At 45.7% G+C, this 13,115-nt stretch overlaps 1 protein-coding gene across 1 annotated transcript; it reads right to left on the bottom strand.

The window, feature by feature from the left end:
• Positions 1 to 2,347: 2,347 nt before the first annotated feature.
• NR0B1 (nuclear receptor subfamily 0 group B member 1) lies at positions 2,348 to 9,279 on the bottom strand. The gene is made up of 2 exons (XM_049872053.1): positions 8,060 to 9,279; positions 2,348 to 4,096 (listed from the first exon to the last, which is right to left on the bottom strand). The coding sequence occupies exons 1-2, from the start codon at positions 9,255 to 9,257 to the stop codon at positions 3,852 to 3,854; spliced, it is 1,443 nt and encodes a 480-aa protein (XP_049728010.1). The 5' UTR covers positions 9,258 to 9,279; the 3' UTR covers positions 2,348 to 3,851.
• Between the last annotated feature and the right edge of the window lie 3,836 nt (positions 9,280 to 13,115).

Below are 13,115 nucleotides of genomic sequence, written 5' to 3'. Positions count from 1 at the left end.
GCTGCTAACTGAAAGGTTGGTAGTTCGAACCCAACCAGTGGTTTTGCATGAGAAAGACCTGGCGATCTGCTTTCATAAAGATTGTTGTTAGGGTCCATCAAGCTGGTTCCAACTCACAGCGACCTGATGTACAACAGAATGAAACACTGCCAGGTCCTGCACCATCTTCACGAAACCCTTGCTATGCTTGGACCCATCGTTGCAGCCACTGTGTCAATCTATCTCACTGAGGGTCTTCCTCTCTTTCATTGACCTCTATTTTACCAAGCATGATCATAGCCTAGAAAACCCTATGGGGCTTCTACTCTGTCACATAGGGTCACTGTGGGTCAGAATCGACTGGATGGCACCAAACCAACAGCAACAACAACAAGCTGCTCACTAGATAAATAATCAGGACAAAAGGGGTGGGGATTATGTAAGCCTATTTTGAAAAAAATTTTCAAAAAATGAGATTTCGCCCTGACCGATTCCTGAACATGACGTGTCTTTCTGGTTAAGTTGTTTGCAAATGTTTTTCTTGCATACAGTCCTTACAGATGCAAGCTCTGGGTAAGAAATGATTAGGAAAAAATGTAGAATTATGATTACTAAACGAGACACACTGATTTTGTAATAGTGGAGAAAAGCCAATACCCCGGAACCTGGGAAGGCATGGGGTGGGGAGGGGGGACATTTTTCAGAACTGCCCCAGAAGCTTTCCCCTCTTGCTGAAGAAAATTCCCTGTGCTGCTTTTCCAAGGGGCTGCAAGTGCTTTGAATTCAAACTGACTGGGGAGCCTAAATCAAAGCTGGCTGCTCTCTCTGAGGATGAGACGGCAGGGGGTGGCCCAGCTTCTACACTTTTCTCCAAGAACACCTCCAGATGTTGTCCACACTCATGAAGTGGATGAACTGAGGTCATGGACAAGCAAAGCTGACTGGAACTGATGGTCTCAGGTAGTCCGTCTAAAACCAGGGACTCAACTGAATGATCTCGGCTGGCTTGGGAGTCCTAGGGGAGAAGGCCCCACAGTAAAGGCCACATTGGCAGCCCTGTTAACCTGACGGCTTGATTAATGTTTGCCTTCTTTGGAGCATCCTACACTGTAAGCTCTTTGTTTCCAGAGGGGGCGGGGCACATGTGCCCTCTGGGATGGTACTCCTCGCCAGGTTGGCAGTTTGAACCCACCCACCTTGGAAGACAGGCCTGGTGATCTGCTTCAAAAAGATTACAGCCTTGAAAACCCTATGGACCAGTTCTACTACACACACATGGGATCGCCATGAATTGGAATCAACTCAACGGCAACTAACAACTACAACATCAAGACACTGCCTCCGCCCAGGAAGGTATTCGGGTCAGCTTCGACTTATTGACCAGGGCTGTACTGTGCCTGAATTGATGACTCAGACCTGATTAGAAAGGTCCATACGAAAACTTAAAGAGAAAGCCACATGGCTTTCTAAATAGACCCTTATGGTTAATGGTATTTAACTGGCAAGCCCAGGACCCCTAAAGTGCAGTGAGTTGAACATTGCAGGTTGGTCTCACCCTGTTGTGTGGGGTCCGGCTGATAATTTTGCTGCAAAAAAACTCCTTGGCCTAGGACAAAGGTGGTGCACTGTGCAGAAAAGAGCTGATACAGCAGGTCTGAGACTGCTTTCCTTAGAAAGGCTTGCAAGGTGGGTCCTTCGCTGGCATCTGGGAACTTTGATTTCCAGAGTGTTCCCATTCTTTCCTAACTGATAAGGGTGGCTTAGTTTGCCTAAATTGTGCAAATAATGTGGTTTATACCAAGCACCTACTTTTCAGCCGGAAGTCTGGAATTTTGGTACGTGCTGGGCAGAGGGCGCCTATGTGACCAGCGAAAACCCTAAACTCTGAGTCTCAAAGGGCTTCCCTGGGCAGAAACAGCAGATCCATGTTGCTGCATTTTCAGTGTTGGGGCAAGAATGTGATCTGTGAGGACCTTCATGGGAAGAGAATTTAAGGTGGCCAGTATCTCCAGACTCCACCTATGTCTTTCCCCTCCTTTTGATCCAGCTGCATGTTCTTACTGTCATGTCACTGTAATAAACCTAAGCTGTGAGTACAGCTATGTGCTGAGTCCCATGTGACCTTCTAGCAAATCTCTGCATGTGGCGGTGACCTGGGAACCCCTGATGCAGTCGCTATTGGAAATCTCAGATATTTTCTGGTCACATCGTAGATGTTGCAGATAACTTGAAATTTCATTTATCACAGCTCTGAAATTTTGGCAGGTATTAAACCTGCCACTAGATATTTTTTGTTATTTAATGTGTTAATTAAAGAACATATATCATCATACCACATTTAAAAATATTTTTAATATTGTACTTCAACATAACTCATTTTCTCTGTAATCCTAAGTATCTCATTTCTGCATTATTTTGAGAGCTTGATTCTGAGATGTCCATAGAATTCACCAGACTGACAAAGAGGTCCATGGCACACAAAACATGTTTAAGAGCCCTTGCAATGGACTAGATGTATTTAATTACTAATGAGCAATTTATTACCCAAAAGTGAATGGACATGTAGTGACTTCCAAACTGTCCAGGGACAAGGAAGAACTAGTTCTACAGGCTACATTTGAAGGGGCAGCAGGAGCCAACAATAATGTTGCTTTATGATTTCATGCCATGTTTGTTCAATGTGACAGTTACATGTGTAATGTATCTAAAAGGTGAGCTATAACTAGGGGTTTATAATATTGAGGTTTCTGGGACTATAAACCCTCCTTATAAAACGCAGGAGTCCCTGGGTGGCGCGGTTAATGCACTTGGCTGCTAACAAAAAGGATGGAGGTTCGAGTCCACCCAGAAGCACCTTGGAAGGAAGGCCTGGCAATCTACTTTTGAAAACTCAGCCATTGAAAACCCTATGGGGCACAGCTCTACTCTGACACACACGGGGTTGCCACGAGTCAGAACTGACTTGATTGCGATCAGTGGTTTATAGAATGTAAGTTTCTTGCTGAATTTTCTCTATTTCAAATCCATAGCCGTGTACAGAAAAATTCCCAAAACTCTGAAAAATCTCATACTTCATTGATCATTGATTGCCTTTATGATCACAGATTGCCATCTGACACCACTTGGGTGTAGATACTTTCTTCCACACAACTAACGAAAGTGGAAATGAACATAGAACAAATCCCTCCCCTACTGACACAGGCCTATTGTAATATTAAAGGTCATGATGCTACCTACAAAGATAACTTAATTTTCATTTATACTAGCTTTTTAATAATTTTTAAAGTCTTACTTAAGCTCTGACAAAACTCCTTTCAATCAAGGTAATGGTTAACACATTAAAATGCATTATAACTTCATGTTACGGATTTATATTAGCAGATCCAATAGAGAGGCAATATATTAAAAAAAATCCTTTGCCATCAAGTCAATTCTGACTCATGGTGACCCAGTGTGTTACAGAATAGAACTGCTCCATAGAGTTTTCTTGACTGTAATCTTTATGGAAGCAGATTGCCAGACCTTTCTTCCGTGGTACCGCTGGGTAGGTTCAGACTGCCAACCTTTAGGTTAGTAGCTGACAGCAAACTGCATCACCCAGGGACCATCAGAGAGTCAACAAACTTGTAAGCATAGCTTATCAGTGTAGCGCCCTGCTGTTCCTGTAAACATGTACAGAGGTATGGACCTGTTTGCAAATATTTTCCTTCACAAGGAAACAGTATGGAACAGAGGATTTTTTAATTGTCTGTAACTACAGTTTTTTCTTTAATTGAATACAAAAATACTATGCATGTAAAAAGAGTAGGAAAGTTTATTGTACAATATTTTGTACTCTTCTGCCCTCAGCACCTTATCCTTCACGGTGAACTTCATAGCTTCGCACAGAGCATTTCCAGCATCATATCATCCATGCTCACTGTGCCAATGATTGGCCTGAAGAACAGTTCAGCAACGACATTGGCATTGATGAATCTCAGCAGGGAGAGGGCACAACTCAGTTCCGCGAATCTGGCCTGGTGCCCTCTGTGCGTCATCCTGATGTGTTCGTTGAGTATCTGCTGAGTTCCCCATCGAAGTCCCTGGATGTACTTCACGCAATGCAGGCCTGGCAGGTCTAAAAAAAAAAGAGGGGGGAAAAAAAGGAGAAAAAAACTCTGTTTACAAAGGGCTCACGAGCTCATGCTTTCTGGTTGAAAGGGTTTTCTAGAGCAAGGAGAAAATGCCAAACCGATTCCAAGTGTTCAGAAGCAACGCTTTCAAGAATGAAACATCATGTAATTATTCTCTGATGCATATGGGGTTGCTATGAGTCGGAATCAACTCCATAGCAGCTGATTTTTTTTTTTTTTTGGTTTTATGTTTGTATACGCTCACTTAAAAAACACTGGCAGTGAGCCAACAAATGTGCACTTAATTTAGTATTAATTAAATAATAATAATATTTAATGCCTAACAAAAAAACCCCACTGCTGTTGAGTTGATTTTGACTCATAGCGACCCTATAGGACAGAGTAGAACTGCCCCATACGGTTTCCAAGGAGCGCCTGGTGGATTCGAACTGCTGACCTTTTGGTTAGCAGCCGTAGCTCTTAACCACTATGCTACCAGGGTTTCCGCCTAATATAATATTGAATGCCTAATACTTACTGTCTAATAAAAAAAAAAAAAATTATTTTTTTAATATACTATTAGATGCCTTATAGTTTAAGGAATCATTGCTCCAGTTCACTATCTATGCAAATATGAAGAAATTAATATTATTTCAAGACGTAAGCACTTTACCTTTTACTTACAAGAAACAGGCCATTGTGTGCTGACAAAAAGTTTTGCCAGATCATGAATATTTTATCATCCTTCCTTGAATTTCTTTTTATATATATATATAACGATTATCTAACTGATGGTGGTAAACTTCACAGCCACAAACTGTAACACACGGATCTCATTTTAATTATTTGTCTGTAGGCTTATTTTGATTCCGACTCATAGTGACCCCATAACTGTCCCATAGGGTTTCCCAAGAGTGGCTGGTGGATTTGAACTGCCGACCTTTTGGTTAGCGGCCAGATTGCTTTAACCACTGTGCCACCGGGGCTCCTATTTCAGACTGTGCCACCGGGGCTCCTATTTCAATCTAGAGGCCCATAATCATTTAAAAGATACCTGGACACTTAGCTCCCTGTTGCATGATGTCTTGGGGAAGGTTAACGAAAGACAGAGTGATTGTGGTGAGCATTCTAAAAGGCTCTTTTTAAATATATTATTTTAAAGTAAGAGATCTTTGTAAGCACTATCTTACAGCCATTAAAAGGTTAATAAGTAAACATGAAAACATCATCTGATGGAAACAGGGTTCAAAAGTAACTTTCCCTAGAGAAAATGCATTATCCTCTGGCTGTAGAGTGTGATGGCTAAGTGAAATTGAATGAAATATCAGAAAGATGAAGCGCATGTAAGTTTTATGAAGAATGTGGTAAGAAGGGGCTTATTTTAAAAGTTCTTTATTCCCCCATGATAATATTGTTGTAAAGGTCTTTAACTTGTATTTAAATAATTACCCATCATATCTTTCTGTTTCAATGATGATTTTTCAATAATTTTCCTTCCCCTTTTCCTCAGGAAATCCAACAGAAAAGTATATTAAGAGCCCTGTACCAATCATCACAGAGTAGCAGAACCAGTCACTGTTCTTGAAACGATAATAATATCAATCAGTGAGAGTCACTCCTATTACAGGCAAACAGCAGATTTGGTAAATGAAATGAGAACAAAATAAAGCAACACTTCTAATCCATATTCCCATTCTGATTACCACCCCGTCCAAGCATGACTACCTCCTACTGCCTACAGCTCAATATCCAGACTCCAGACCCGATCTCATCGTGTTTGAATCTCATCCATGAAAGTAAGAAGAGGTTTGCCTAAAATTCCTCAAGTAGTCTGAAGCTCCTCTAGGTCTAGATCCATGGTCGCTCCAACTTCATCTGGTGGATGCCGCATTACTTTTCTCTGCTTTCACACCACCCCCCTTCTTCACTCCCCAGAAAGTGTTCTCCTGAAAGCGGCCTTGCCTTCAATGTAAAGTCAGGAAAGAGAAAGGACAGACAGATGGACTCCATGTTTAAAAAAAAAGAAAGTAGGTTTAAACATAATGATCAGGGAATACAGAAAGGACAGATAGCACAGGAGGCCACGGACTTAACAGGCATGACTTTTCTCCCAAAGCAGGTACATTTGCATTAAAACACTCAGCTTTGGTGGTTCAACTATTGAGGACTCTGGAAAGCAGACAAAGAAAAAGGAAGTGTGTGTTGCATATGCGTGTGGGTGGTAAGTGCTGTGGGAGGGGTGAGGTGACCAAAGTATGCAAAACAGGGTCCCGGAAAAAAGGGAAACTATTGGAATGTAAACTTCTGGAAGCCGAGCCCCTGTCTCTATTGGAATGTAAACTGCTGGAAGCCGAGCCCCTGTCTCGCTTTCCTATGCCAAGAGCTATTGGAATGTAAATTTCTGGAAGTCGAGCCCCTGTCCTGCTTTCCTATGCCAAGAGCTATTGGAATGTAAACTTCCGGAAGCCGAGCCCCCGTCTCGCTTTCCTATGCCAAGAGCTATTGGAATGTAAACTTCCGGAAGCCGAGCCCCTGTCTCGCTTTCCTATGCCAAGAGAAGAAGGTGACTAATAGACATTTAATAACACTGGCTGAACTGAAGGAGCAACCAAACACTGTTTTCCAAAAGATCGTAAGACTCACCCTGGGCAGTTATTATGAACACAGATTTGCAGATCTTGGACCAGAGCTAATGAATCTGAATCTCTAGAGGAGGGACCTGGAGAAACTTCTAACAAGCCTCCCAAGTGCTTCTCATGCACAGGCAAGTTTGGAAAACAATGAGACAAGTGAAAGGGTAGCCTACAATTGTCACAAGCTGGAGCTGAGGTCTCTAGCTCCTAAAACGTGAGGTCTGAATGAATTATTATCCCGCCAAATAGTGCTCCAGGCTCGTTCCAAAAATGCTCAGCAGGAAGCAGGGACATGACCAAGAAAAAGAGGGATGAGGGGAACATTATAAGAACTATCCCAACTCAAGTTGCCTGGAAACTTCCTTCTCCCTTGTGATCCTTTTACAAGGATGCTAGTTGAAGACAACTCTAGTAGTAGGACATACCCAAGACCAGGGATCCTCTAGATGTTCTCCCACAATTTGGTGGCATGGGGGGGGCAAATGTCCAGCACACCAGACAACCCGTAAGTGTGGTGCAGCAGGCATCCCACCGGTCCCAGGAGACAGGAGAGCTCCACAACTCACCAGCCATTTGTTTTGGTCTTTGGGACTTGGCTATCTAATGTGGAAAACGGGGTGGAGGGTGGAGGGCACAGGGGGTTGATCTGGAGGTCTCTAGGATCTCTTCAAACTCTAAAATACAGTGCTCGGCCACTACTGTGTCTCTTTCCTTCTGCTTTGCTAGTCTGACACTAACCGACTTGGAGGTTGGGATAGCCTGGTTGCTTTTACCATTAAAATGACCGTTTGGAGGCAGACTCCTGAAACACTAAGGTTAGTGTCCTGTCTGACAGTGTCCCTAGGGAGTAGTCTCTCTATAGGTCCTTAACTAAAGCTTCCTTTCTTGCCATTATTTATAGTTTTCCTCCAACAAAGAGATTTTAGCAAATATCAGAACTGAGTCTCGGAAAGAGATGTTGCACAACTTGCAGTGAGCACAACTTTTTTAAAGCTATGCTTCTGGCTTTAAAAGAAAACTACGGAAAGAACAGCCATACCCCTTGAACACAGTAACTTTTCTCTAGTAACCAGTGTAAAGAGCTAAGTACAACCCCCGCCCCCCCCACCCCCCCCCCCCCGCCACCGGCTGCGTTTTTGGCAGCAACCCGCCCATGAGGAGTGGTTCCTACTGCAGCTCCCTCCCCACACAACTCTGCTGAATTAGTCCTGGTTCTTCACCTGCGCCCCAACACTCCCCTTACCCCTGAAAACCTGTTAGTGCCTGAGCCCCTGGGTAGGCACTGCCCGAGTCTGTTCTGAAAGAGAAGCCAACGCCTGAGGCCGGCGCCCTTACCAGGGTTAAAAAGCACGGTCCCCTTGAGGTAGGCGTACTCCTTGGTACTGATATTCAGGCTCCAGCACTTGGCAAGGAAGCCCTTGATGGCTTGGACCTCCGCGACCGACGGCAGCTGCCCGGTCTCCGGCGGCGGTGCCAACACTGGCTGCGCCGTGGGCAGGGGTGGTGCCACGTAGCCCGCGATCTCCCGCCGCCTGGTGGTGAGCATCCTCTGCGGCATACTAGGCTCGGAGGTCTCCACCGTCTCCAAGTGCATGCGGTCCTGGGCCAGCTCCAGCAGGAGCAGTGGCGCCCAGCAGCTGCGCACCAGCACCAGCTGCTGGTCCAGGGGCAGCACCTGGAAGCAGGGCAAATACTTAACGAAGCGCAGCGTTTTCAACAGGCCAGCCGAGGCCGCTTCGCAGACCAACTGGGGGCTCTTGAGGGCCACAGGCCGCTGCGCGCCACACCAGGAGCCCCACCATGGGGTCCCCGGCAGAGGTGCGGGCGCCTCCAGAGCCGCGTGCGTTTGCTTCGCACTCGTGGGCAGGTGGTAGAGCTTGCTGCCCTGGCGCGGGTGGTCGACACCGCAGAAGCAGTAGCGGTACAGGAGCTCCATGGCCCGCCCGTCCGGCAGCCCCTCTCGGCCCCCCGGCCTCTGTGCGCCGTAGGGGCGGCCCCACCACGGGGCCCCCTGCAGCGCCTCGGGCGCCACCGGAGCCACGTGCGTTTGCTTTGCGCTCGTGAGCATGTTGTAGAGGATGCTGCCCTGGCGCGGGTGGTCTTCACCGCAGAAGCAGCAGCGGTACAGGAGCGTCACAGCCTGCCCGCCCAGGAGCCCCTCTCTGCCCACCGGCGGCTCGGTGCCGCACGAGCAGCCCCAGCACGGACCCCTCAGTCGAGCCTCGGGCGCCTCGGGAGCCGCATGCACTTGTTTTGCGCTCGTGAGCATGTTGTAGAGGATGCTGCCCTGGCGCGGGTGGTCGTCACCGCAGAAGCAGCAGCGGTACGTGAGCGCCACGGCCCGCCCGCCCAACAACCCCTCTCTGCCCCCCTGCTGCCCCGCGCCGCAGGAGCAGCCCCAGCACTGGCCCTGTAGCTGCGCCTGGGGCGCCTCCGGAGCCGCGCGAGTTTGCTTCGCGCTCATGAGCATGTTGTAGAGAATGCTGCCCTGCCACTGGTGGTCCTCACCCGCCATGGTCCGCGACGCCCGCATCCGCTCTGCCCAGTGGCTGCCGCCTGGGACTTATTTATACCGAGCGCGCACGCACGCGCGTCGGCTGCCTCCGCCCGGGCAAAGGGAGCAGAAGGGGGCGCGGCGCGGCGCGGCGCTACAGGGTGGAAACCCGTGACCTCGGCGCTTCCAAAGGGGCAGATGCTCTTTAACGGCTGGGAATGGAGAGAAACGTAGACAGAACTCCCGGACGCTTACTTCCCTCCTTCCTTTCATGATTCGCGTCCCTGCCTTTGGAAGACTGGAGCAGAGCGACAGGAGAAGGGAGTTGGGGCACAATTCCAACTCTTTCTATTGTACCCTAGCATCTGATTTGCTCCTTTATTGGGAGGGCAGGGGTACCTAAAAAGGGGGGAAATCTAACTCTATGCCATCTTTATAAACTTTCATCAATGATCACACTTAGTGTGACTTATATTTTGTACGTGGATAGGGAGGTTTCATTTTCTGGCACCTTGGAAAATACAGACCAGCAGGATCAGCGTCATCTGGGAACTCGTTAGAAATGCCCAAACTCTGGCCTGAAACAGAACTTCGGCATCTTAACAAGATCCCCGGGGTTTTTTCAGGCACTTTAAACACTGGTCTAAAGATGCTATCGTAAGGTTTCAGCTTAATTCAGTCAGTATTTATGGGCATCCACTATGTCCTATGTCCAAAAAAATACCCATTGCCGTTGAGGTGATTACAACTCAGAGGGATCCTATGGGACAGAGTAGAACTGCCCTATAGGGTTTCCAAGGAGCAGCTGGTAGATTCAAACTGCCAACCTTTTGGTTAGCAGCCATAGCTCTTAACCACTGCACCACCAGGGCTCCCTGATAATCACAGGGGCTGGAATGCTGTTACATTCGCTCTTGGATCCTCTTAGAAGTATTCCATTAGGTAGATGTGTAATTAACGTTTCTTTGCCTCTGACCCTTCCTAAGCAAATAATGAGAAATACAAATATTAGGAAGCCCAAATCCATTGTCCTCACTTGCCACATAGTCTCCTTCCCCGAATCCCAGACAGGCATTGAGCTCAGTGGGTCACCCCATTCCACCACCTGCCTCTTGTGCAACCAGCTGGTTGTTTCATCAAACAGCTGGGTAACCTCAAAGTCATAACCCTCTGGTCCTCGAATTCCTTATCTCTAAAATTAGAGGTTTACGATAGTGCTCTCTTGGGTTCAAGGCTGAAGATGTGGAGCAGGGAAGGGGATTGGAAGCCAGGGTAGGATCCCCTTTCTTTTAGTTTCTCTGGGACCTGGGGTTCTGAGCATAAGAGGAAAACCCAGGAGTCAGAAGACCCCTATTTTGCATTCAACCTGAAATTCTGTTCTGCCTGTGAGAGGCTCTATTGCACAGCGCTTAAATCTCTGGCAAGGGCACCAGGTTACCTTGATTTTAATCCTGGCCCTCATGCTTTCATCTTGGGCAGTGTGTTAGTTTCATCTGTTGCTGTAACAAATTATCACAAATTTAGTGGCTTAAGACAACACAAATGCATGTTACAGTCCTGGAGGTCAGAAGTCGGAAATCAGTTTCACTGGGCTAAAATCAAGGTGGTGTCCCCTCTGGAGGCGCTAGGGGACAATCTGTTTCTTTCTTTTCCAGCTTCCAGAGCCTGCCCACTTCCTTCGCTCCAGGCCACATGATTCCAACTTCTGCTTCTGTCATATCTCCTCTGACTCTTCTAAAGGTCTTTGTAACTACCTTGGGCAAACCCAGTTAATCCAGGATAATCACCCATCTCAAGATCTTTAATGTGATCACATCTACAAAGTCCCTTTTACCATGTAAAATACCACAATTCATAAATTCTGAGGATTACGATATGGGCGTCTTTTGGAGGCTGTTATTCAGCCTATCACAGGAAAGTTACTTAAGCCATCTGTGCCTTAGTTTCTCACTTGTAAAACGTGGACAATAGTCACCACACATGAGTTAATTCATGTAAAGTGTTTAGAAGAATGCTTGGTACACAGTGTTGGATGTATCAAATGTTTTTTGGCCTTTTTAGAAGATATTGTGAGATAACTTCAGAGTAAGGAGGAGGTAATAATGGGCCAGCACCACCATTATTCTCTTTCTCCTATGGAAGTCCACCCTCACCCCTCATCACCACTACCCAGAAGCTATCTACTTTTTCTGCATGTGCACAATTCTTGGCCCAGACTATAAACACTGGATAGGTCACTTGGTCCACAACTGTAACATGTATTGACAATGCTATTTCATTTTCTGTTTCATTATTTGCCATTCCAGCTATTTTAGGTATTCTTTATAGCTGTTTTAGCAATCTTCCTTATGAATCTACTGACCAGTCTAGCTGAAAAACCTTTGCCTACATCATTCCTCACCTTCAGTAGCCAGTCGCCAAAAAAAAAAAAAGCCAAACCTGTTGCTGTCAAGTCGATTCCGACTCATAGCAACCCTATAGGACAGAGTAGAACTGCCCCCATAGAGTTTCCAAGGACGCCTGGTGGATTTGAACTGCCGACCCTTTAGTTAGTCTCTTAGCCACCACGCCACCAGGGTTTCCTCAGTATCCACTAGTGGTTACTTTTTACCATGCTACTTGTTTTATTTTTGTTCTATCACTTATCAGAACCTGACATGGTTGATTTATTTAGTTGTTCGACGCTTGTTGATTGTCTCTCACCACAGGGATATGTTACACTGTATTTCAGCAACTAGAACAATGTCTGGCACACAGTAGGTGCTCAAGAATATATATTTTTGCCAATTGTACCTTTAGAGAGAGAGGATATAGCTCCTGCCCTCAACATAGGCGGCAAGCATTGCCACACAGCCATTGCCAAACTGACCCTGGAGAGAGTGGAAGTTAGCAGGCTCTGTTGGTTTCAGAGCTTTCTGGAGGCCTATTTTGACACTCAGTGTGTGACAGGCACAGTGGTAAAGTAACAAGACATTGGGTTAACACTGGTTCAGTTTTTAGTGATGTAACATTGAGCAAAGCATTTAACATGAGCCTTTTCATCTGTGAAATAAAAAAATGCTATAAACTAATTTTAATATATGCACCGTGGCCCTACATCCTTCAAGGATCTTTCTATATTCTTTGCATCTCATCAACTATATTTAAAATATCCTAGTAACTTAAATATCTAAGTAACTTAATGGAAGAAATGATGAAGTGAAAGACCTGAACAGAAGATTTCAAAAGGCAGCTAAAGAAAACAAAGTAAAGTATTATAATGAAATGTGCAAAGACCTGGAGTTAGAAAACCAAAAGGGGAGAACACACTTGGCATTTCTCAAGCTGAAAGAACCGAAGAAAAAATTTAAGCCTCGAGTAGCAATACTGATTCTACGGGGAAAATATTGAATGATGCAGGAAGCATCAAAAGAAGATGGAAGGCATACACAGAGTCACTGTACCAAAACGATTTGGTCAACGTTCAACCATTTCAGAAGGTAGCGTATGATCATTGATGACACTGAAAGAAGTCCAAGCTACATTGAAGGCACTGGTGAAAAACAAGGTTCCCAGAATTGATAGAATATCAATTGATATATTTCAACAAACAGATGCAACACTGGATGCACTCACTCATCTATGTCGAGAAATTTGGAAGACAGCTATCTGGTCAACTGACTGGAAGAGGTCCGTATTTGTGCCCATTCCAAAGAAAGGTGATCCAACAGAATGTGGAAATTATTGAACAACATCATTAATATCACACACAAGTAAATTTTGCTGAAGATAATTCAAAAACGATTGCAGCAGTATATGGACAGGGAACTGCCGGAAATTCAAGCCGGATTCAGAAGAGGATGTGGAAAGAGAGATATCATTGCTGATGTCAGATGGATCTTGGCTGAAAGCAGAGAA

Source organism: Elephas maximus, chromosome X (genome assembly GCF_024166365.1).
Source record: "Elephas maximus indicus isolate mEleMax1 chromosome X, mEleMax1 primary haplotype, whole genome shotgun sequence".
In the NCBI taxonomy this organism is placed as follows: Eukaryota; Metazoa; Chordata; class Mammalia; order Proboscidea; family Elephantidae; genus Elephas; species Elephas maximus.
Note: the sequence above shows the minus strand (reverse complement) of the source record. Positions and strands in the feature narration are given on the sequence as shown.

What these genes read in the sequence shown, in the direction of transcription:
- NR0B1 (XM_049872053.1), bottom strand. Translation starts at nt 9,257, where the DNA reads ATGCGGGCGTCGCGGACCATGGCGGGTGAGGACCACCAGTGGCAGGGC. An exon ending in GACCGTGCTTTTTAACCCTG is followed by an intron (nt 4,097 to 8,059) that starts GTAAGGGCGCCG and finishes TTTTTTTTTTAG; the next exon opens with ACCTGCCAGGCCTGCATTGC.